This window comes from Geotrypetes seraphini, chromosome 1 (assembly GCF_902459505.1).
Source record: "Geotrypetes seraphini chromosome 1, aGeoSer1.1, whole genome shotgun sequence".
Lineage (NCBI taxonomy): Eukaryota > Metazoa > Chordata > Amphibia > Gymnophiona > Dermophiidae > Geotrypetes > Geotrypetes seraphini.
The window spans coordinates 221,463,787-221,490,201 of record NC_047084.1 but is presented as its reverse complement, the minus strand read 5'-3'; the positions used below and the strand labels follow the sequence as shown (position 1 = coordinate 221,490,201).

The following is a 26,415-nucleotide window of genomic DNA, read 5'->3' as shown; positions in this document are numbered from 1 at the left end:
ACGCCCCCCTACCCACAGGCAGAGCGATCCCCGCTCATGCGCACACTCTGACAGTAGTGACAAGAGAAGCAGCCTCCTGTCACTGCTGTCAGGGCTCAGCCCAGCCCAGATCTCTCTTGCCTGCTCCAGGACTCTTCTGTTCTCTGCCGCCGTTCCCTGCAGTGCAAGCCCGTGGTTTTAAAGCGGGCCTGCACTGCGGGGAACAGCGGCAGAGAGCAGGGAGTCCGGCGAGCAGGCAAGAAAGATCAGGCACCGACACACCAGGCAAGAAAGATCGGGCCCGACACACCAGCCCTGCTCGACACTGGCCCTCGCCCCCCTCCCAGCACGGCCCGCAGCCCCCCCCCCCCAGAGAAAAAAGCAGGAGGGATGCCAATTCCCTCCTGCCATCAGCATTTTTTTTTTTTTTAAATGCTACATGCAGCACGGTGCATGGCCCCCCTCGACCTCTCCCCCGCCAACCGGCACGGCCTACCCCCGGCAGAAAAAAGTTGGGAGCAGGACGGGTGCTCGGTCCCTCCTGCTCCTAGGCCTCCCACCCCACCCCCCCTGGCCCACCCCTGGTCGGCCCAGGCGGTCGGGCCCTGCCCACCCACCCCTGTACCTTTGAAATAGTTGGGAGCAGGAGGGGTGCCCGGTCCCTCCTGCTACTTCTGATAAGGAGCTCCATCTTCGGGAGCAGGAGGGGTGCCCGGACCCTCCTGCTCCTACGACGATCTTCGGGAGCAGGAGGAAGGTCTTCCTGCTTCTGCTCCCTGGGTCCGCCGCTGTGCAATAAAAGCCTTAGGCCCCCGCCCCGGCGCATTATCTGATGCACGGGGAGGGGCCTAAGGCCCTGATTGGTGAGGCGCCTCAGGCTTCTCCCTTGGAGGGGCCTGGGGCGCCTCAACCAATCAGGGACTTCCTTAGGGAGGAGTCTAGGGAAGTCCATTATTGGCCAAAACAATGGCAGGTGGTCAGGTAGTGGCTCGAATATAAACAGAGATCCTAAAATCTGTTTATATTTGAGTATATATGGTAACATAGGAAGGCATATAAGGACAGAAAGTAGATAGGCACTGTATCTTAAGTATGAGAAGATGACGACTGTAACTAAGTTTAAATGAGGATATAAATGAGGACTTACCCCTTCTTTTTTAAGCCTGATAGTGCGGGCTGATATGTTAAATGCTCCAACCCCCTTAGGGATTTAATAGGCGTTGGAGCATTTGCCGGGTGACACTTGCTGCCGAAGCATTGTAAAACAGGGCTTTAAAGCTTTCAGATACAGGTGCAGGTCAAAACACCACAAAAAAATAAAATATTGTGAAATGTTGATGGCATAGACCAGTGTTTTTCAACCTTTTTACACCTATGGCCTGGCAGAAATAAAAGAATTATTCTGTAGACTAGCATCGGTCCGTGGACTGGCGGTTGAAGAACACTGGGCTAAGTCGTGGGCCAGACGTTGCAACGTCAGAGAGAAGGCTTCCGGTTCAGGCGCAGGATGCCCGTAGGAGCCATTGCACGTGGCTTTGTGCACTGAATCAGTTAGGAAGAGAGAGCTGGCTCGAAGATAACGCCGCATTGATCGCACCATGGAACAGCGGTTGAAGAGCACTGTTTTGGGCCTGATGCACGTGCTGGCCTGTGGACCAGCAGGAAATTTCTGTGGACCGGCACTGGTCCATGGACCGGTGGTTGAAGAACACTGGCATAGACAGTTCACTTTTCAAATCGTTTTAACTCAGAATTTATTTTGGTGTTAAAATGTACAGCTAGGTGTATCAGTTCTTTTAAAACTGAAACCTTTTTAAAGATTTTATGATATCCAGTATAAAAATGCTTTCTGAATCGCTCTAAAGACTCCCAAATTAAATATACAAGTATATTAGAAAATAGGAGTTATATGTTCTGTTTAAACCACTTTTTCTAAAAATTAGATTTAGCTAACCCTTTTTCACTTGTAGTTCAAGACAAGTTATATTTAGGTACAGCAAGCATAATCTCTGTTCCCAGGGGGGTTTCAAAAACAAATTTTGTATCTTGAGATGGTAGATGGTTAAGTGATCTGCCTGAGACAGTGTAATTTAACAGTGTGTTCATGTGTTTGATTAATAGCACTTTTGTCTGGAAGCACATTCTACAATTTGAAAAAGTAACGTACTTGAGTTGTGATAAAATGTATTTTAATTGTGTTAGTCCAAAGCAAGTTGATCATGAAAGCGAAACACCTGATATCATCCTTCGCAAAGAGAATGCATTTTTGACACATTATGCTGAGCCTTCTGAAGACGAGGAAGAGGATAGAATTCCTGATATTGAGAAGGATGACCTTGCTACGAGAAAAGTGAGAATGGATCAAACCAAAACCACACCAGGATATAATCATGTTTCCAGTGGTTCTTACACTAAAAAAGATGGTAAATGGGAAGATACTCAAAAACCATCACCGAGCGAGCTACTGAAAATTCACCCTTGCACAAGGTATGCATGGCTGAGGTTCTACAGTGAACTTCAGCCTTTATTTCTTGTAAAAACAAGGTGAAGACAATGTAGGTCCCAATCTTTGGGGCAACTCCAAAGCTCATGCCTAATTATCACAGTCAATAATATCTCAAGCTGTTTTGCACATATACTGATAACATAAAGCCATAAGAATTGTTTACTGGGTCAGACCAAAGGTCCTCCACGTCCAGTATCTTGTTTCCAGCAGTGGCCAATCCAGGTCACAAGCACTTGGCAGGATCCCAGAAAGTGAATAGTTTTCACGCTACGGATTCCCCAAGTCTACTGTAGCAACAATTTATGGACTTTTCCTCCAGGAACTTGTCTATAACTTTTTGAAACCTAGGTATGCTAACTACTTGTACCATATCTTTCGGCAATGAATTCTAGAAATTAATGATGCATTGAGTGAAATATTGTTTTCTCCAATTGCTATTATTTCATTTCCATACTTTAAAATGATTGGGAAGATGAGGATGGAAGGAGCGAGAACTATAATTTGAGATTTGAAAGCAGTCTCAAAAGGTTGGCTTTTGGGTAGACGTGAGGAATAGGAATGATCGAAAAATGTTATTGCTACTGCAGTGGAACATTCAAAGCCAGACCAATCTATTTGTCAGATATGGTCTTGAATGTTCTTGGTGACTTATCCTCCTCATCATGAGATAATTCTTTTGTTGGCCCAATAAAGGTATCAAATCTGCAAATAATTTTTCCAGGATGAATATCCCTACCAAAACCTATATGAGCCCAATTTTCATTGTGTGGGGGTCTCCCGCAGTGTCTTCAGTGCAGTTCAGAAATCTACACTGCAGTTAGGCAATGTGCAACCTAAAAAAGAAACAAATCTGCTAGTTCTGAGGCAAGGCTAGAAGAAACCTAATAGTCTGGTACAGGGCTGCTCAATTCCGGTCCTCAAGATCTACAGGCAGGCCAGGTTTTCAGGATATCCACAATGAACATGCATGAGAGAGATTTGCATACCAAGAAGGCAGTGCAGGCAAATCTCTCTCATGCATATTCATTGTGGATATCCTGAAAACCTGGCCTGCCTGTAGAACTCGAGGACTGGAATTGTGCAGCCCTGATCTGGTACTTAGTAGCAGAGGGGGGGGGGGGGAGGGGAGAATGTTAGCATACCAAATCTTGCATTTGAAAGTTTGGTTGTTGTCATAGAAAACAGAAAAAAATGATGGCAGATGGAATGATATGACCTATCCTGTCTTCCCATCCATACCAACAAAAGGACTTTTTGCTGTTACATGTACAATTTGCTTGAAGGTCCCCAAGAAGTGATGATGCTGGCCCTCAGAATGGCATGTTGTATGTTCTTCAGGCTGTCAGTTGTATGCATAAGTGCTAATAGCTTTAGAGTGCAACTTTAAGCCTTACTGGTCCATCTAGCCCGGTAGCCCATTCTCACAGTGGCTAATCCAGGTCACTAGTATCTGGCCAAAACCCAAAGAGTTAACAACATTCCATGCTACCGATCCAGGGCAAGCAGTGGCTTTCTCAATAACAGACTATGGACTTTTCCTCTAGGAAATTATCCAAATCTTTCTTAAAACCAGCTATGTTAACCGCTCTTACCACATCCTCTGACGTGTTTCAGAGCTTAACTATTCTCTGAGTGAAAAAATATTTCCTCCTATTGGTTTTAAAAGTATTTCCCTGAAACTTCATTGAGTGCCCCCCCCCCCCCTAGTCTTTGTAATTTTTGTTGGGAGTGAAAAATCGATCCACTTGTACCCATTCTACACCACACAGGATTTTGTAGATTTCAGTCATATCGCCCCTCAGTCGTCTCTTTTTCAAGCTGAAGTGCCCTAATCTTGTTAGTCTTTCTTCATATGAGAGGATTTCATCCCCTTTTCCAGTGCCACTATATCTTTCTTGAGATAAGGAGACTAGAATTGAATGAAATACTCCAGGTGTGGTCACACCATGGAGCGATACAGAGGCATTCTAACATTCTTAGTCTTGTTAAACATCCCTTTTTTTTAATAACTTCTAGCATCTTGTTTGCTTTTTTGGTGGCTACTGCCACACATTGGGCGGAAGGTTTCATCATATTGTCTACAATGATACCCAGATCTTTTTCTTGGATGCTAACCCCCAAGGTGGACGCTAGCATCCGGTAAAAGTGATTTGGGATCACAATGTGCAACACTTTGCGTTTCTCCACAATAAATTTCATCTGCCACTTGGTCTTCCAATTTCTTAAGGTCTGCCTGCAAGTTTTCAAAATTCGCATGTGTTTTAACAACTTTGAACAGTTTAGTGTCATCTGCAAATTTAATCACCTCATTCATCATTTCAATTTCCAGATCATTTATAAATAAGTTAAATAGCACTAGTCCCAGTACAGATCGATGCGGCACTCCACTGTTTACTCTCCTCCATTGATAAAAATTACCATTTAGGCCTTCCCTCTGTTTGCTATCTGATAACCAATTCCTAATCCACAACTGAATTTTCTCAGGAGCCTCTCATGAGGAACTTTGTCAAAAGCTTTCTGAAAATCTAAATACACAATATCAACCGGCTCACCTTTATCCACATGTTTATTCACACCTTCAAAGAAGTCAATCAAATTGGTGAGGCAAGATCTCCCCCAGTTTAACCTATGCTGACTCTGTCCTATTAAATCATGTTTGTCTATGTGTTCCACAATTTTATTTTTTATAATTTTTTCCACCCTTTTGTCTGCCACTGATGTCAGACTTACTGGTCTGTAATTTTCCGGCTCTCCCTGGACACCTTTTAAAAATTGGCATAACATAGGATGTTTAAGGGAGCAAAAGGGAGAGTAGATGGCATTGATGGGAGACTGGAAGAGTGGGCAATCATGGTACTCGAGCGCCACAACCTAGTCAGGTTTTCAAGATTTCCACAATGAATATGCATGAAATTGATTTTCATACAATGAAAGCAGTCCATACAAATTGATCTCATAATCTTGAAAACCTGACTGGGATTGTGGCCCTCGAAGACTGTGATTGCCCACCCCTGGGATAGACCATACGGTCTTAATCTGCCTTCATTTTCTCTGTTTATGCCCAAGGAGAGAAAAAGCAGCGGGAATAAAAAAACAAACATAGCATAGTCCAACAAAAGGATGATGTCCGCCCAAAGGTGGAATGAAGAACTTTCCAATCAAATCATTTCTTCATTCTACCTTTGAGCTGACACCATTCCTTTGTTGGACTATGTTTCCATTACAAAATACTGTAAGTTAAGTATCAAAGTGCTGCTTTTAGGTGTGCATTTTTATATCTGTTATTGCTGTGGTATAAGTAGGCATGCCAGAATTTTGGTGCATAAATACCGATTTACCTCAATATCCTATAATGAAATCCGAGTGTCCAGATGCGGACAAAGAATTAGCCTTCTTCATCCTGGTGCCTAACTTTTAGTGACCCCTATAGAATTATGCTCTAGGAACAAAAATCTATAAATGGGGCCAAAAAATAAGGGCCAAAAAAAGTGAGCACTAAGGCCTTGATTCTTCAAAAGGTAACTGCCGGTAGACGCTTAGATCAGAGCAAATAATTTAATCCCCCCCCCCCCTTTTTATAAAACCGCACAAGAGGTTTTTAGCACCATCCGGTGCGCTGATATGACAGTCATAGAGTTCCTCTGAGCATCGGTGCAGCACAGAGCATTCAGCGCTCTGGCTGACACTAAAAACCTCTTGTGTGATTTTGTAAAAGGGGGGAAGGGGGTTAATTTTTTTCACTGGCTTAATTGGCACTGACGATTCAAAGCGCCATGAAAAATGAGTCAAAAAATGAATTAGTCTCACGGTAGGCATCTATGCTGTGGCACTTATAGGGAAAGAAGAAGTGATTAAGGGTAGATTTTAGGCCTGGATTGACTTGGGTATTTTAGGCACTGGTATATTAGACCAAGAAAACCCTGGCTTAATATACCAGTGCTTAACATTATGATGCCTACCAGCGTCTAAGTCGATTCAGCAAATGCACTTAACTTTGATTGACATGCAGTAGGTGCCGCTTTGCAAGAGGCCTACTGAGTTAGGCACCATTTAATCTGGCACTCTGAGTTGGGTGCTGTTTATACAATATTTTGTATTTGATAATTTGTATATCGTAGGAACATAAGAATAGCCTCACTGGGTCAGACCAATGGTCCATCTAGCCCGGTAGCCCATTCTCACAGTGGCCAATCCAGGTCACTAGTACCTGGCCAAAACCCAAAGAGTTAGCAACATTCCATGCTACTGATCCAGGGCAAGCAGTGGCATCCCCCATGTCTTTCTCAATAACAGACTATGGACTTTTCCTCCAGGAAATTGCCCAAACCTTTTTAAAACCAGCTATGTTAACCGCTCTTACCACATCCTCTGACGTGTTCCTCCTATTGGTTTTAAAATTATTTCCCTATAACTTCATCAAGTGTCCCCTAGTCTTTGTAATTTTTGACGGTGTGAAAAATCGATCCATTTGTACCCATTCTACTCCCCTTAGGATTTTGTAGACTTCAATCATATCTCCCCTCAGCTGTTTCTCTTCCAAGATGAAGAGCCCTAACCTTTCTAGTCTTTCCTTATATGAGTGGAGTTCCATCCCTTGGTCGCTCTTCTATGAACCTTTTCTAGTAGCACCATATCTTTCTTGAGATAAGGAGACCAGAATTGAACGCAATACTCCAGATGAGGTCGTACCATGTAGCGATACAGGGGCATTATAACACAGCCAGATGAACAGTTCCAGTCTAATCAGGTACTCTTAAGTATTTTCCCTGTCTATCCTGGCAGGCTCACAGTCTAGCTGTGGTACCTAGAGCAATGGAGCATTAAGTGACTTGCCCATGTGCACAAATTCTTGGAAAGCCCATGACCCAACCATGCCCATCCCATGGCCACACCCACTTTTCAGATGCACTCATTAGAATTTACATATGTATTTTTATGGAATGCACCTAGCAAGATGCACATGTAAATTCTAATTGTTTCCTATCAGCGCCAGTTGTAAACCGGTTAGTTTTTAGGCTATCTATACATTTTAAAAATAATTAATTAATTAAATTGCATGCAGAATTTGGGCATGTGTCCAAATTTCTACACGTAATTTTGAGCACCATATATAGAATCCATGGTAGGTGTCTAATTAAAGCGGATACCATCGAAAATTTTGAAAATAGATATACACTTATCTGCTAATAAGATGGCTAACTGGAGAAATGTAGAATGGTAGCAACTGAAGACACATGGAGCTGAACATGATGGGAGAAAAGTATCTCTTTATTTTGTACAAGAGCTATACGAGGAATTAAAACTAGGTTCCTGAGCCATAAGATCTAATTTTGTTTCATTTGAATAAATAATGCAGAAAATGGACACACTTTTTTGAGTTAAGTCATATATTTATAAAAAGTGGACTGCTGAATGCTTACAGCTTGACTATTCAGTGTTGCTGGGTGCCTCAGATGAAATGGGCAGTCTTTGTCACAGATTCTTAAGCAAAATGATTTGCTCATTTTAAAGATAAAAAGTTCTTTATTGTTCCTTTTATAGTGCACCCCTGACGAGTTAAGGTGCAGCAACATTAGTGCATGCTGATTTGTGCGAGGTTAGTGTGTGAGCTCTTAGGGGCAGATTCTATAAACGGGCATCCTGATTATAGGCAGCAGTAGGTGTCCTACCGCTGTCTAGCAGCCAATTGGCATGCACGTTTAAAAAAACCTAAAAACCCAAGGCAGGCCGCCTACACTGTAGGCATTTGTTGCGGTTGAAGGAGATGCGTCAAAACACTTAAGCTCTCCCAAGGCTGGGCGTGGTTTCGCCCGGAAATAGCCTTGGGATGCACTGGGAAAGAGGCCTAAGACTCCAATTGACCCAGGTGCCTAAGGATCCTCGGCCTTTGGCATCTGAGTCAATCAAGGCCTTAGGCCCCTCCCTGGTGCATCCCAGAATGCACCAGGCATGGGAAGGCCCACCATTTTGGTGTGGTAGGCCTGCTGGCTGGCCTGAGGGTGAAAGCATCCCCTCCAGCCGGACTTTCTTCTGGAAAGGTACGGTGGGGCATGGGGGGTCTTAGGGTAGCTGGGGGAGGAGTCTACAGGTTGGGGGTGTTCCGGGAGGATTTACAGGCTTGGGGGCCACTGGAGAGGGGTGTCACTAGTTGGTGGGGCAGTTTTGAAGATCCGGGGGGTGGCGGCAGAAGGGAGAGGGCATCCCTCCTGTCTAGCTGCTTTGGGAGGGGTTCGGGGGCAGGAGGGAGTAGGCATCCCTCCTGTCTGGCTGCTTTGGGAGGGGTTCAGGGGCAGGAGGGAGTAGGCATCCCTCCTGTCCGGCTGCTTCAGGAGGGGTTTGGGAGCAGGAGGGAGTAGGCATCTCTCCTGCCGATTTTGGCGGGAGTTGTGGGGGATCTCCTGGCAGGGGGATTCCCTTGCCGCAATCAGTTGCGGTTAGGTGGGGTTAAGCATCTGTCTATTAGGGCAGCTGCAGTTCTGTGTAGGACACCAGTCTTTGGCGGCTGCTGAGACCGGCGTCCTATATAGAATTTCCCCCTTACTGCTTACAAAATAGGTGGTGGTAAGGACTCACGTGCTAATTTTTGTTAATGGGCACATGCTAATGGCAATATTAGCACATGCAAATATATATTCAGGAATAATTAATTGCCCCAAGTGCACTAAACTGCAACAAGATATGAACTAATGTGCACACAGGTGATTATAACACACACATTCTAACACTTCTTAGTGCTCAGAGAACCATTTTTAGCTTATGAAAAGTGTTAGAAGGTGTGTGTTATAATCACCTGTGTGCACATTAGTTCATATCTGTTTGAATATTAGCACATGGCCATTAATTGTGAAAATAAAAAATCTGTCATTTTCCAGCTACGGTAAAAATGGCCCTAACTTGGGGGAAAGGCTTGTGTAAAGGGCACGCTAAGGCCATTTTTTGCCACAGCTTAGTAAAAGGACCCATACACTTTTTATAGGATTTTTTTTTATAGGACTGCAATATTTTTACTTATAATAGATTTTATGGGTTGAATTACAAGCTCTTATCTGTGATGAGCTTGGGTTCTTGTTTATATTATAGGATTATATACAGTAGATTAACGTTTCTCAACCCAGTCCTCAGGACTAGAGAATGACATGGAGACAGATTTAGATCTGTTTCCATCCTGTCCTCGAGAGTTCTGTCCATGTCCCTCCCCCATCCCTTCGAGCTCTGTTCTCATCTGCACAAACCTCGAACACTTATGATTTTTAAGTGTTTGGGGCTTGTGCAGATGAGGACAGAAGGTGGGGCAGGGACAGAATTTGCAGAGATGGGACTGGGATTGAGTTAGATCCTATGGGGATGAGGTCAAATTTGTCTCTGTGTCATTCTCTACTCTGGACACACCTAGCCAGCCAGGTTTTCAGGATAACCACAATGTAATTTGCATGAAAGAGATTTGCATACAGTGCCTCTTTGGTATGAAGATCTATCTTGTGCTTATTCATTGTGCATATCCTGAAATCCGAACAGGCTGGATGTGTTTCCAAGGTCTAGGCTGAGAACTTCTGATGTAGATGAAAGTGATAGATTGTGCCTCTTACTCAATATTCTCTAAGATAATTATTTTCCTATTATTTTATCATTGCCTGTGCTTCCTCAATTTGGTATTGCTGATGCTCCATTTGTCATTTTCTCTTTCTCCAAAATGACTGGTTCAAAATATACGCTAAACTAGTAAGGATTATGGGCCTGCAGTGGGGCTGAAGTCTATCTTAACACAGAAAAAAGGCTCGCACCTGGAGTCAGAAGCACCTGAGTTTGAAGAGGAGGAGCAGGAGAAGGTTCCTGACATCCAAAGAGATGACCTGGCAAACCGAAAGAATCAATACAGCCATTCCCGCCCACAAGAGGGAAAGAATTTCATAAACGCCTCCATAACCGAGAAAGATTTAAAAACATGGGAAAGGCTCAAATTGTCAACAGAAGCAAGGTGCATTGAAATTTTTAGATTTTTCTTTTTTTATTTGTAATTGAGGATATTTACTTTGAATTATTTGTTCCCTGCTATGCTTAAGTCAAGTAGTTTTATAATAATAGGCCCAACTTAATTTTTGAAGTGGATTTAAATAGTGACTATTTAGCTCACTATTATTTTTACAGACAAACTTTCAAAGTTACATCGTCAGATCCAAAGAAGCTTTACGTTTTGCATGTACAATGTTCGTGAAAATATCCAGCACACAAATCTGAAGTTAAGAAATAAATTGTAGAGTTTAGGTAAGCTTTGGATGTTGTCACTTGTAAACAGTTTTTTTGTTTTCTCCAGTTAAACTTAGCCCTAATCTGTAGCCCTAATTTGACTCACGTTTAACAGTTGTTGTAAGATATGTCCATGGATTTGAAAAGCAAGTGGTAGGATAATGATTATCCAAAATACAAAATAATTTTGTCTTGCTTAGGGGCCCTTTTGCTAAAACTTAACATGCACTAACTCCCAGTTTTTATATAAGATGCCCAGATTGAATGCCCAACCTTGTATGTGCAAATTAATTGAGTAACAAGCTGTTAACTATTTAATTGGGTGCTAGCAATTAATTATTGAAGTTAATTGGCATTCATGAAGATTTGCGGGTGCATCTGGTTGCATGCTATTCTTTAAGGCATAGCGCATAACTCAAAAGAGGGTGTGGCCATGAGTGTGTCAGGGACATTCCAAAATGTTGCACGCATTGTAATAGAACACTGCCTCAGCAGGAATCGGCACTACAACCTATTCAGTAAAGGAAATGCCCTCTACAGAATAGCGCTTAGAGGCTCATTTTCAAAACACATAGACACACAAACTGCCATAGTAATATATGGCAGTTTTTGTGTCTAAATGCTTTGAAAATGAGCTCCTTAGTGTCTTTCTTTTTTCATCCACATTTTTGAGTGTCATTTATAGAATTCTTCTCTTAAGTGCCATATTGCCCCTAGGAGTAAAATAGGACATACAGCATTTACCTTGTGCTAAGCTTTAGTAAAAGGCCCCTTAACGTTAATTTTAAGCAGTTTTGTTCTCTTGTGTTTAGATTCAAATAAAATTTTTGTTGCTTGCCTCTGTGACCAGTTCTGACGAGACCATCAAAACTGCTGAGCAGGCCTGTGAGCCTGTACTAGCAGCTGCTGTGCAAACGACCACACCAGTTGATGACGACTTTGCTGTCCGCAAGGCAAGAGCGCACAGAAAAGGGAGCAGCCCTAGGCAGAAGTTTGTGCACTTTGGGCCTGTGACTGAGATTGACCAACAGAGATGGACGAAGCTTAGCATAGTTAAACCTTTAGCTGGTAACGGATCAGACGAAGAGGCAAATGGTGAAAGTAGCAACAGTTTTGTTCATGGTGAACTCCTAAGCAGTGCTTCCAGCCACAAACAGTCTGAGAGGAAAGCTGATGACCCTGTTGTGACAGAGGATTCCAGGTATTCAGCATGTTTGGACCAGATTGCTGGGGACTGACTGCTTGAGGGAACAGCAGGATTTTTTTTTTTTTTTAAGTGCTGCTCTGCAGTTTCTCAGATGAATCTTTGATCATTCACAAGCAATCTTGCTGTTCCCTTCCTGACCTACCACATCAAAGTTTTCAAGAAGCAGCATTTCTTTTGCTGCTTTACACTAAATTCAAACGATATGGGCACTCGTTTACTTATCTCCTTAAACTGCGGTCACTGGCTTCAGTTTGAATCCCAAGAACCAGACCATATTAGACGGTCGATTGAAGTTTTATTAAATAATTATTATCCTGGTGATGCTTGCATGCTAGGTCTTTGATGATATGAGAGTTTCGTACCATATTTGATCCTTAACAGTCCTCTTGCTCCTCATTCACTTATCGAGGTTTAAGGTTCAATTTCATTTGATATGATGCGTATTCTTATCCCCCTAACCTGTCCTAAAATAACAGAATAAATGATGAGTTGATGTAAGGCTTCCATCAACGCTTTCTAGCATATCTGTATGACATTTAGAAAGGACTTATTTCTTAGTAATATATCATCCTTGAACCGAAGGTTATGTTGAGTTGGCTTAGCAGTGATGGTTGATCTGTCAAATGCTCAGGATGTGATCATGGAAAAACTGCTGTTGGACCTAACAAATAAAACAGTGACAGCTGGTAAATTCCACCCTTTGAAACGCAAAAAAAAAAAAAAAAATCTGTTCAGCAAATTCTGTAAAATAAGAAATGAAGCTTTTGGGCTCCTGCTGTATTTGCGCTTTCCCTAAATTACTTTGCCGCTGATCCATCTCTATTTGTTTCTCCTTTCCATGCATTTTTTATGACTATTGTAGTGAGTTGGCTTGGCCCGGTACTGATCCAGGTCCTAGAATTACCCCTGTGTCTGCTGTCTCTCAAGAGCAGACTACAAGCAAATTTGCAAGCCAGTCTGAAGACATTGAGCAGGAAGAGGAAAAACTGCAGTTTCCAGATTCTACTAGAGATGATATGATGGTGAGAAGGTTAGGCACTTTCCGGAAGCAGACTGATTCAGACTACCACCAGTTTGTTCCAGCCTCGGTATTTCCTCTGCCAAAGCAAAAAGATGTTTTCAAGAGGAGAGTGAACATCGAGCAGAAAGCTGCAAGGTCAGGCACGGCTTAGCATGGAGGTGTTCCGCAAACTGAAAGCATTCCTAGATGCACGGTGTATTTCATTTATTAATATCTGGAGTGGTGTGTGCAGTTTATGTGATGGTAACCGCTCTAAGTCATATAAGTCTAATAAGTCATGTATTACTACTACTACTATTAGTATTTATCACTTATATAGTGCTGAAAAGCGTACCCAGCGCTGTACATTTTGACATTTAATAGACAGTATCTAATCAGAAGAGCTTACAATCTAACTTGGACATAGTTCTTTCTTTTTGATTTACTGACTTGTAGTTGGTACTTTGCTGTTTTGCTGTTAGGTAAGTTAAGAGGTTTGAAAGTTTTGTTGGAAGGTGGGGGTGGGGGTGCACAGTTTCATTTGAGGTGCTGGCCCATGTCTTCTAATTAAATTGAATTCATGGGCTACAGAAACTTGAATTGATCCGTTTGATTGGATACATCTGTCTCTTCCAGCTCATAAATGCCCTTTTATGGGAAGTAAGCCCCATGGGACAATCTGAAACATTATGCTAATTGACTGGATATAAATAACCAATTGATTGCCTATTCATTTTGTTTCCTCATTGATAAAAAGTGCAGCATGTGCTGTTGGACTTATTCGCCTGTTGCTCACTTGTGATCTGTCTGCATGTTGGGGCTGTAGCCATTCTCTGCTTAACATTACATATAATGTTCCCTTAGCAGCGGCTTGCCATTAACTGGCAAGGTTGCACATTATCGTAGGACACCTTCACCTGACTTGATTACCTGTATGGTAGCGAAAGAAGAAAGGCCTCAAGAGCTGAAATGCCAGCATCAAGACAGTAGTGAGACCCAGATCACAACAAGGCTACCAGAGCCAGATTATGACAACATGGCAACCACAAGTACTGGATCTGTTGATAAGCCGATGAGGGTCACCTCTAGCCAGGTTCTTCCTGCTGTATATTCTAAACAGCAGGAGGAGGAAGAGGAGGAAATTATTCAGGGTCTTTCAAAATCTGAAAAAGTAAAGCGGTAAGAGGGTCATTTTCTACCAGTGAGTTTATTTTCCCTCCACAAATTATATCCAAGAGTTAACATGCAATGACAAGTATTTTTTTTTTTTTTTAATGTGACTATGTTTGCAGTTTTGGAATTGAAATTAACTTTGAGAAAAGGCTGATTTTTTAAAATTGATGCTTTTGTTCACCCTCCCCCCCTCTCCCCGAGTCTAATGGGAATTTATTCAAGGGCTATGCCCAATTTTCTGAATGAAAGTATGTGTGTACTTTCTCTTTTTAAAAATTATCTCAGGAAAACTGCCTGCTAACGTGTGGGTAAATATCTAAGAAGAAATATGTTCGTTCATTTTTTTTTAATTCTAAGTATGTGTTTAAGCTAAAACTCCTCCCCTGTCCTGCTTTATGAAACACTGAGGGCTGCTTTTACAAAGGTGCGCTAAGCGTTTTAGCATGCGCTAACCACGCACTAAACGCTAACGTGTGCATGTTAGTCTATGGATGCGTTAGCAGTTAGCACGCGCTAAAACGTATAGCGCAGCTTAGTAAAACAGGGGGTGTGGGTAAGGTAACTCATGTTGAGGCGCTATGTGCATTAAGTTTACTTGTACAAGGGGAGAGTGGGGGCAGTTCTAAAGCTCACTTTCACTTTCTCTTTGAAAGCTTAGAACAGTGTCTCGCAAACTTTCCGGCCGGCAGCACACTAAATCCAGTGCTCCAGCCGGAAGGCACCCGGAAGTGCATGGACGTCGATGTGATGATGTCATGCACATGCGTGATGACATCATCACGTTGACATCTGTGCATGCACGGAGGCCCAGCTGGCCGCGACCCGCTTCGGTGGAGAGATCCGGGACTTGCAGGGAGAGGAGGAGAGACACTGGCCAGGAGGAGAGTCATCTGCGCTGGCTGACTTTCTACAGGATGTGTGTCTCACCGCGAGAGGCACATCCTGTAGGCAGTCAGCCGGCATGATTGACTCTTCTCCTTGCAAGTGTGTCGTGGCACACAGTTTGCGATACACTGGCTTAGCAAGATGTATGAAGAGAGACTGGAAGCTATGAATATGTATACCCTAGATCAGTGGTCTCAAACTCGCGGCCCGCTAGGTACTATTTTGAGGCCCTCGGTATCATAATCACAAAAGTAAAATAAAACAGTTTCTTGATCATATGTTTCTTTAGCTAGAAATTACAATATTATTATTAAGACTTAACCAAAAGGAAAGATTTATAAACTATAAAGAGTTTTACCTCATGCAAAATTGTCATTTTTTTTATAAGACATTAACTATTTTTTCTGAGGCCCTCCAAATACCTCCAAATCCAAAATGTGGCCACTGCCCTAGATGAAAGGAGGGACAGGAGAGATATGATTCAGTTGTTCAAATACTTGAAAGGTATTAACGTAGAACAAAATCTTTTCCAGAGAAAGGAAAATGGTAAAATCAGAGGGCATAATTTGAGGTTGAGGGTTGGTAGACTCTTAAGAGTAATGTTAGGAAATTCTTCTTTACGGAGAGAGTGGTTGATGCCTGGAATGCGCTCCTGAGGGAGGTGGGAGAGAAGAAAACGGTGACAGAGTTCAAAAAAAGCATGGAATGAACACACAGGATCTCTAATCAGAAAATAATGGGTATATATTGAAGAACTAAGGCCAGTACTGGACAGACTTGCACAGTCTGTGTCCCGTATATGGCCATTTGGTTGAGGACAGGCTGGGGAGGCCTGCAATGGCTGGAATGGTTTAGATGGGCTGGAGTGAGCTTTGACGGAGACTCAGTTGATAGAACTTAAGCACAGCTCTGGGTTTCTGTCTCAGAAATATCAAAGAAAAAGGAACATTTAAATGAAATATTAATTTATAGAGCGTCTATGGTTGGACAGATTGGATGGACCATTTGGGTCTTTATCTGCCGTCATTTACTGCGTTGCTATGTAAGTAGAGCTGTTTAGATGGGATTATATCCCCCCAATTTAAGGGGGGGAAAGGCAGTGTAGCATTCATTAACTTGTAAAGTGCCCTATAGACTTAGATTCTTAAAGGGAATTGTATAGATTGGCACCTCGGTCTAGCACCCCACTGCTGGGAGCCAATTCTGTAATGCTATCTTGGCACCTTATACTAGATTAAGGTCAGCATTTGTATGCCCATCTGTAGGTGTGCCCTCTTATGTGAATAGCAGGTGTAAGTTGGCATACTTAGATTCGCCAAGTAACACATTTAGTTCATAGTATTCTATAAGCTACACACATAACTGGGATACATGCCAACGACTCACCCATACTTCACACTTGTATATGCCCCCATTGCAATTAGGCGCTACGGCACTTCCGTATTATCTTACAGAAATTTAATGGCGCTTTTGTTGTGTATAAGTACCTTTAGTCACTACTTTACATAACTGCCCCCTTAGGGCATAATAATTCTGTTTGCTCTAATAGCTGACCCTCCTAAACCGTTCCATAAAGGTTGCAGTCGTAGACAGAACAACAATCACTGGGTTATTCCTTCACAAGCTGTGTGATAAGATGCAGAGTTCATCCTAAAGCATTGTTTCTCTTTGGAATTTGTTCCTTCTTTTTTTTTCCTTTTGATTGCCCTCTCCTGTGTTTCACTGGGAGTCTGAGGTCTTGAGAAATTCTCCCCTCCCCCTTGCTATTCTGTTTTGCTAATCTTGTCAGCAATTGATGTCTTCCAGAGGAGAAAATGCTATATTTTTGCATATGTTCCCAAAGTACACAATAACATAAGAATAGCCTTACAAAGGTCCATCAAGCCCAGTAGCCCGTTCTCACGATGGCCAATCCAGGTCAAAACCCAAAGAGTAGCAACCTTTCATGCTACCGATCCAGGGCAAGCACTGGCTTGCCCCATGTCTTTCTTAATAACAGATTATGGACTTTTCCTCCAGGAACTTGTCCAAACCCTTCTTAAAACCAGCTATGCTATCCGCTCACTTGCACAGATAGTTCAAGAGGGACACTCAAGAGGATATGAAAGGAAACTATTTGCCTACTTCTTGAAAGTGGAATAGTAATTTTGTGCATACTATCACTGTTAAAGCATTACCATAGAGTTTCCTTATCTTTTGACTTCCTTTAGCAGTAGGGTCCTGATATCTCTTGGTTGTGACTTACCATTTAGCAATGTTTGTAACTATAAAGCAGGTTTACTTTACTTTCTAGAACCATGGCATCTAGCTCCTGTTTACCAAATATGCAACTTCGAGCCCCTTCACCTCTCAGGGTTGAGAGGGATAGAGCTTCAGGACAAAAAGAAGGGGGAGAGTGCAAGGAAGAGTATCTACCCGCATTCGAGGAGGAGAGCAGAGCCACTCGCCAGGCTCTCACACAACCTAACCAGAGTGAAGATCGGGTTCTCCAGGGTCCAGAACTCCAGGACGTTCCTGAAGAAAAAGACAAAGTAGTGCTGAGGTTAGATGATCAGATTTCATGGATGTAGCTTTGGGCTTGTACTCGCTGCGCTGTGTAAGATTGGTTTCCTAGTGTGCTGATGTAGGCAGCTTTGGGTGTTCAAGACTGTTTGAAATGCTTAAAAGTTTGGATTAACATTTTTTACATGAGTATTGATTGCTAATTTGTCAATTTATGTGCATTTGAAATAAAACAAATAGCAAAACGAGTATTTTCTCGAGTTTTCTTTAGCATATGCATGAGAAATTGGTGTGCTGAATTTTCCTGGTTGCATGGTTTTGGTACAGATTTTACTTGTTTTCTAATTTATTGAAAAATGAAATCTATCTTATCTGTCCCTAACAAGATATTTTTCCATGTTCAGTAACTTACATTAGTAGAGTATTTATTCTCTTCCGCATTGGAATTCATGTTGACAAAGTATTGGTATAACTGTGTCGTGTAGTTGAGGGCGTTTGATTCTACTTCCATGGCAGCCATTTTCAAGGTTACATGGTGATCTTCCCCACCAGAAGCTGCTGTGACATCCCAGGCCTAACACATCTTAAGAAGAATTGCCCTGACCCTGACTGGATGCACATATCTTGTTTGACAGTTGGGAGCATGGGGGGGAGGGGAGGGGGCGTGCATTTCCTTTCTTCCCCCCTCCCCCATTAAATATCATAGTTTTGCTGGCGAGGATGCTTCAGCAGCAATGAGGTTGGCAGCAGGCTTTCCAGCTGTGAACGCTCATACTGGCACTCATGCTCAGTTCCTGTGCAAACTGAGCATGTGCGAGGAGTGCTAGCATTGGTTGGAAAGCATGCCGCTGATTTCCTCACTGCTGAGGGAGCATGGGGGCAGTTTGGGCACTGGATCTTTGTAGCTGGTGGGGCTTGGGCATCCCTGCCAGCCGTTCCGTCTATAAAACCTTTGGGGTGTAGATATAATTTTACTTTTCCTCTGTTATGTAGTATCACGTTTAAAGATGTGAGGTGGACTTCTGGATTTTTTCATAGACATAAGCTTGCCAGTGGTATGGTGAATTAGGTGAAAGAGGCTTGGGCCACAGATATGAGGGGATTTCTGCATTGTAGGAGTATAAAAATTCAGGAAGTGATTAGAGCAATTGAATTATTTTCTATGCATGTTGTTTAGAATAGCACTAAATATGAGAACTGTGCATGACGCACAAAAATGCTTTGTACTAGAGGCAGGAGTAAGCTATTTGTATAGTTGCATTAGTCCTGGTGAACCGAACCAGTGCCTCTGACCAGTTCATGCTGGATTTTGCCACAGTAAGTATATGGGAGGGAGACTCATTTATTGCAGCTTCAGGATTATATATATCTGTTTCATGAATATATTTGTTGAGGCTGTTCCGGTTTTGGACCAATCTACATTTTCCCACCAAACACATTAAGCTATGTGGGGTTTTTTTTAAACATTTTTTTTACAATAACAATGGTCTATTGCTTGAAGTGTTGGCGGCAGGACTAACAGTTGCTATGACAGTCCTACTGAACAATCTTATCTGTTCACAATATTTGGACATTTTACTGGTTGTGGGTCTGAGCCCAGTTATCCATTATATTATTATTTTATAGAATATAGCTAACTGTGATTGGGTTAGGATTCACAGTAAGTATATGCCAGTTTGTATGACAGCTTTTTAAAAAAAAATTTTACAGTGTAGATAACCAGACTTGGAAAATTCTGTGATAAATAAAGCAGCACTGCATCTAATTTTACACATCCGATGAAGCAGACTGGACTCATCTCATTTACTGTGTCTGTGTGACTGTGAATGCTCCAATCATTCGGTTTAACAAGTTCATCTAATTTTGTATTTGGTTTTATAGATTCAGCCCAAGATCTGCTCTGTCTGATGACATGGAGTAAGTTGTATGCCGTGCTTACGTGGCTATTTTAAAAGGCAACATTAAAGCTTTATGTTTTCATAACAAACTAATAACTTGCAACTGATGTGTTCTGTGTGCTGGCTTTCTGATTGACATGGCCAATACAAAAACTTTTGCAGGAATGTGATATATTGACTGTCATGTACTGTATCAAGCAAGCATTAAAAAGTAACATAAGCATGATGCTAATGTGCATTGACTGTCAGCTGGCCTTGGTTGGATTTTCCCTCTTTGAGTGGTAGCTATAATTTGACACTTTTAAAACTTCTGATTAATTGACTCTAGTCCAGTGGCTCCCAGCCTGCTTCTTGAGGCTCACTCGTACTGTAAATATGCATGAGATCTGCATGGATTTGGAAACTCCTTCCCCCGCTTTAAAATAAAACATTTTGAGTGGACTTCAGCGATCAGGTGGGAGACCTCTGCTCTTAAAAGCATGAACAAAAGCTGGGGGGATAATAGCTTTGAAATAAACTGAATTAATTATTATGCTCTGATTGCCTGAGAGAGAAAGTGGAAGCCCTGTAAAGGCCATGAAGTTTAAATTTAAGCTTTGAGAATGTAGAATGCTTGTAGTACCTTCCTTAAAAGTTATATATTCTAAGAGAGAGATAATCTTTTCAGTCACAGCTCCACAAATTTGGAATTCACTTCCACTCAATATAAGAGAAGAAAAATCACTTAGCAAGTTTAAAAGTCTCCTTAAGAGCTGGCTATTCAAGGACGCTTTCCAATAGATTTGTCATAGCTTATAATAGTTTCAGAAAGACGATCTAATAGAATCAAGCGGGTATTTGTTCCCAAACCTTTTGTGACTTAACTCTCCCCTTGTTTTATCTTCACTTTTAATTGCTTTTTTTTTTTTTTTTTTTGAATTGTATTTATGCAAATTGTTGTTAACCCTTTCCCTCCTTACATGTACTATTGTACTAGTAATGAATGTTATGTTTGTTGGTTTTTAATATTGTACATAGTTTTGGAACTTGTGTAAATCGCATTGGATTTGGACTATGCGAGGTAATCAAAGAAACTAAATAAACTTGATAAACTTGAAACTAGTATAATAATAAGTTTAAATCTCTCCAAATTGAATAAAAGTGCCCAATAACACACAAGAGATCTTCAAAAAGTTTCCACTTTTATTTTTTTATTCATTAAATATCTGAAAAGTAAATTACATCACTTTTCCACATAATCACCCTGTTTTGCGATACATTTTCCAAGCGCCCTACTAACGCTCTCTTACCACTTCTCCCGTCCCAGCCTTTTCCTGTGACAATATGAAAGTGTGGAAATGATTTGAAGAACCCTCATACATCTAAAGTTTGTCCATTTTTTCAACAACCTTGAGCTTTTGCTTCACTTATAATAATAATTATAATTATTTATAGACTGCTAAAGCCACAAATTTCTAAGCAGTTTACAATAAGAGAATCAGTACAAACTACTGGGATTTATATTGTAAAGGAAATTACCGGTACGTTAGAAAGAGGGAGGGTTCTCAATGAGCTCCAGGAGGACCCAATACATACCTTGACATAAAATATAGGCCTGATGGCACCTATAAAAATTTGGAAAATTTACCCCACCTTCCTTAATTGGCTTTTGTAAAGATACTAAAGCAATTCTAGGAGTTTTACCAAGCCAAATAAATTTGATAATAATCGAATTCAATTTTTTATAGAAAGACCCCTGAAAAAACACTGGTATCATACCCATTTGATAGCAAACCACAGGCAATATCATCATTTTAACAGTTTGAACTCTCCCCCACCAAGATAAATGTAATGGATTCCAATGTTCACATAATTCTGTACCTTTTTTAATAAAAGTTTTTCATTCTCCTTTACCGTATCATCCACTGTATTTTTAATCCATATTCCTAAATATTTTAAACAATCTTCCTTCCACACAAAAGAAAATGAATCAAACATACTTACATCTTTCTCATGTTCTCAGTATCAAGATGCCCAGATTATATAAAGAAAATAGAATTTTAATGGATACTTGGAAACCTTACGATTTGTCAGTAACTTAACAGCTATTCCTATTAATAAATCAACCAATCAAACCATATGACTAAACTCCAAGATTCAAATTGGCGGATTCAAGGTAGTCTGGAAGCATTGGATAATTGCAGGTATTCGAACTTTAAATGATGTTATTTCTAATGGTAATCTGCTTGATTTTATATAATTGCAAAATAAATTTGGGCTTCATAAATCACAATGTTTTTGTTGGTTGCAATTGAAGCAGGCCATTCAGGCAGGGTTCCCTGAATGGAAAACTCTTAATACTCAATACAGTATGGAATTTTTATGTTTTCAGGCGGACTTTCTGGGTCACCAGGCCGCGCAGTGGTATAAAACTATTAGTGATTTGGTTAAAAAAAAGCCTAAAAATGGTCTTAGGGATATTTGGAACATTGAGATTAAGCATCAGATTTCAGCATCTCAATGGCCACAAATTTGGTCTTGGAGAATAAGATGTACAATGTCAGCGTCTATGAGGCAAACGTGTTTTTTTTTGTTACATAAAGCTTTTTGGACCCCAGTTAGATTACAAAATTTAAATAGTTCCTTGTCTAATAGATGCTGGCATTGTAATCTGGATGTAGGGACTTTGGATCATCTTTTGTATTATTGTCCCCATATCTTAGCCTTTTGGAATTCAATCTGGGATCAAATAAATTGTTTATTGGAAAATCATGTAGCGTTATCTTATGATAATGTGATATTTGGAATGTCCATGAGAAAAAAGAGTCAGATATCATCGTGTAACAATAAACTTTTATTGATCATGACAGGAGTTGCCATCCAACATATTACTAATAATTGGAAAGATCACAGTAGACTTAATTTTAATTTCTGGTGGAATTCGTTGTGTCAACTATTTAGAATAGAAAGATCACTGGCGGTGCAGAATGGAAAGTATAAAAGTTTTATAAAAATATGGGAGCCATTAACATTTTTTTGTCATGATTAAATGCCATTTTTCTATTAATTATACACCACTTAGTGTTGAAAGAGGAGAAGGGTTTAATAGGAGGGTTTATGATCTTATAATGAATAATGGGCTTAGATGGAGGATGGGGGGAGGGTGGCATTTATATTTATAAGATACAATGATAAGATGTTCAAGTGGTCTAATTAATAGTGTTTATTATGAATTTTGTACACTTGATGAAAGTTTAAAAATGAATAAAGAATTAAAAAAAAAAAAAAAAAAAAAAGGTAGGGTTACAAAGCGATAGAAAAGGAGGTAGGGTTAGCATGTGGGAGAAATGAAGTCATTGCTCACAGTTTGTTGGGTTATCTCCCGCATTGGGCTAGCCATGCCTTAAATAGATGTGTTTTAGCTTATCCCTGAAGGCTTTGTAGGGAGCTGTGTGAGCACAGTGGTTGGAGATGTCTTTCCAAACTGGTACTGCTTTGCAGGCCAGAAGTTTTTCAGTGTATCTGTACTAGAATTGCAAGTAGTATTCAAGGGCAACCCTCCTGCCGATCTTCCGGGGGTGGGGGCTGAACCTTCGGCAAGAGGGCAATGATGCTGCCTCAAAAGGGCTGACTCCATAAACAAGGTTACATGTAGATTTTTCTTTGTAGACCTGAGCGGAAACTTCAGGGGTTATTCTTATTTTGCAGTGTAAACATGATCATGGTATTGTGCAAGGACTGTGTCACCACACAAGTTGTGCAGTTTGTTTACTCAAAGTAATGAATAGTCTTGTTAATCTTAACCAACACAGAATGATAATGTTGATTAACCACAAAAACCAAAATTCTTGCACACACAGGCACAAAAAAAAAAAAGTGGAGTTAATGAGCTGGATATGATCAGGTTTATTGAAAATATAAAATATAAAACAATGACCGTAAAAAAAGCAAAACAATAGATAGCACAGTAAAGAACAATATCAAATTGTCTCTATTGCAAATTGCCAAAGCTGATATATGGGGTGCAATGTAGACAGTTGCACCAGTTAGTTCTTTTTTTTGTTTTAATTCTTTATTCATTTTTATAACTTTCACCAAGTGCATTAAAAAGTAAAAGCATTTTAACTTAAATACATCACTTGAAATTCTATAATTCTTCATATCAAATTGAATTTATCCCTTTCCCTCCCATCCTTTCAATATCTCATAACACATTTACCATATAAAAAAGTCCCCCCTCCACCCTATTCTTTCATTTGTACAAATCAGGGAAAATGATACCTATTCATTACAATAATTTGTTAATGGCCCCCACACATCTTGAAATGTATTAAAATTCCCTTTCTGACTAGCTAATGTTTTTTTCATTTTATAAATATGACACACCGAATTCCACCAAAAACTGTAGTTTAATCTATTCCAATTTTTCCAATTACAAGTTATTTGTTGTATGGCGACTCCTGTTAAAATAAGCAAGAGTTTATTATTTTTTGGAAAATATTTGGCTCTTAATTCTCATAGACATGCTAAATAATACTGTATCATACGATAATGCCACATGATTTTCTAACAAACTATTAATTTGGCCCCAAATTGATTTCCAAAAACCCATAGTAAATGGATAATAGAACAATAAATGATCTAAAGTCCCTGCTTAAAAATGACAATGCCAACATCTATCCGACTTAGAGCAATCTAATTTTTGTAAACGATCAGGGGTCCAGAATGCTCTATGCAACAGGAAAAACCATGTTTGTCTCATAGATGCAGACATTGTACATCTCATCCTCCAAGACCAAATTTGTGGCCATTGAGACTAGTAATTTGATGCTTAATCTCAATACTCCAAATGTCTCGAAGACCAGTCCTTGGTTTTTTAATTCATAAATCCAGATATTAATTTGTACCACTGAGCGGCCTGATGTCCCAGGAAATCCACCTGAAAGCATAAGAATTCCAAACTATATTGATTAAGATTTTTCCATTCAGGGAACCCCACCTGAATGGCCTGCTTCAGTTGCATCCATCTAAAATTTTGTGATTTATTAAGGCATATTTATGTGGCAACTGTGAAAACTCAAGCAGTTTACCATTAGAAATAATATCTTCTAATACACGTATTCCTGCAATCATCCAATGCTTCCAGATGACCTTAAATCCGCCAATTTGAATCTTGGAGTTCAGCCATATAGTTTGATTTGTTGATTTGTGAATTGGAATAGGTGACAAATTACTCGCATGTTTTCCATGAATCTACAAATACTCTATTTTCTTTATATTATCTAGGCATTTTGATACTAAGTACATGGTATAATCTCAGAGGATTCCCAACTAAACTACTGGGTAAAGATTATAAACACTAAGGTCCCAAAGTGTAGAACTATTCAACAAAACAAAAATAGGAACTGTGATACCTATTTCAATCTTTGTAACCAAAGCGGTGCTCAGAACCATATAACAGTAAGAAAATCACAAATCAGGGAATGCTCCCCTGTAGGTGTTTTGAATCATCTATCATTGCACCATCTTCTTTTGGTAGAAAGGTGATAAATTAAACCTCAAAAAATTGTGGTGAAAAAAACTTCAAAAGTTCAAACTCATAAATTATCTTGTGACAAAATCTTAACTTAACTTAAGTAAAGGAGTAAGGAAGTTGTTTCACTCCAGCGGGTCCTAAAGTTGTTTCACTCCAGCAGGTCCTGATGCGTTTCGCCAGTGGCTTCCTCAGAGAATCCCCACTTGCTGGCTGTGATCAAAGAGTAAAACTTCTCCCTAACAAAAGAAGAAAGAAAGCCATTGATAATGTAAAACATATAAAGTGTTTCACACAAACTCACGTAGCTGCTGGTGGATGCCTTACTCTGCTCCCAAAATTACATCACTTCCTGTTGGAGCCACTTCCAGCTGAACTCCCGTTAGAAATGCTACTTCAGATGTCAATCTCAGTAAAGGAACGCCCACCACTTTGGTTACAAAGGTTGAAATAGGTATCACAGTTCCTATTTTTGTTTTATTGAATAATCTCAGAAGAAACATGAGGCGCCATTCCAACCATAACCAATCCGGGATACTATCAACAGGCTCTGGGAGGATCCAATACATACATCCACAAAAATACCTCCCTTGTATTCAATTTCCAAATTCTTAATTAGAAACAGTGATGAAGTTTCTAATATCAGACTTATCTCCACCAATCACACACTTAAAATTCTTTATAGAGGAGAAGCCTCAGATCCCCGTGTGTTGCAAGTGATTAACTATACAAAGGCAACATAGGGAAAACGGAATCCGTAGAAAAAGCCTGGACCTTACTCAAGGAGACTGTGCACGAAGCACAAAGCATATGCATCCCCAAGTTCAGAAAAGGGTGCAAAAAAAATAGAACAAAAAACCCAGTGTGGATAACAAGTGCAGTGAAGAAGGCGATAAGCGACAAGAAAGCATCGTTCAGAAAATGGAAAAAGGACCAAACAGAGGAGAACCAAAAAGGGCACAAAGAACGCCAGAAAGAATGTCACCGAGTGGTTAGAAAAGCAAAAAGAGAATACGAAGAGAGACTAGCAAAGGAAGCAACAAACTTCAAGTCGTTCTTCAGATACGTCAAGGGGAAGAAACCGGCGAGAGAAGAAGTGGGACCATTGGACGATGGAGACCGAAAGGGAGTTGTAAAAGAAGAGAAAGAGATAGCTGACAGGTTAAATGAGTTCTTCACGTCAGTCTTCACGATGGAGAATATAACCAACATTCCGGAACCCAAGGAGATCGTAATAGGAGACCAAGACGATAAGCTGGTCAACTTAGAGGTAAGCCAAGAGGATGTACTCAAGCAGATTGACAGACTAAAGAGCGACAAATCGCCGGGTCCGGATGGCATTCACCCAAGGGTACTCAAGGAACTAAAAGACGAAATAGCGGAGCCACTTCGACAAATATGCAACCTATCATTAAAAACCGGAGAGATCCCGGAGGATTGGAAAATAGCAAATGTCATGCCCATCTTCAAGAAGGGCGCAAGGGGGGACCCGGGAAACTACAGGCCGGT

General features: G+C 40.7%; 1 protein-coding gene across 9 annotated transcripts in view; it reads left to right on the top strand.

The window, feature by feature from the left end:
* LIMCH1 (LIM and calponin homology domains 1) overlaps positions 1-26,415 on the top strand; it is a 627,082-nt gene that overhangs the window by 438,809 nt on the left and 161,858 nt on the right. For 6 of the 9 annotated variants that reach the window (XM_033946571.1, XM_033946536.1, XM_033946545.1 and 3 more), the window contains 7 exons: positions 2,182-2,466; positions 10,206-10,460; positions 11,580-11,930; positions 12,799-13,092; positions 13,801-14,115; positions 17,288-17,536; positions 19,378-19,413. In XM_033946571.1, the coding sequence (XP_033802462.1) occupies positions 2,182-2,466; positions 10,206-10,460; positions 11,580-11,930; positions 12,799-13,092; positions 13,801-14,115; positions 17,288-17,536; positions 19,378-19,413 (1,785 nt within the window). The remainder of the gene's footprint in view (positions 1-2,181; positions 2,467-10,205; positions 10,461-11,579; positions 11,931-12,798; positions 13,093-13,800; positions 14,116-17,287; positions 17,537-19,377; positions 19,414-26,415) is intronic. The other 3 variants (XM_033946527.1, XM_033946579.1, XM_033946588.1) reach the window with 3 other exon arrangements.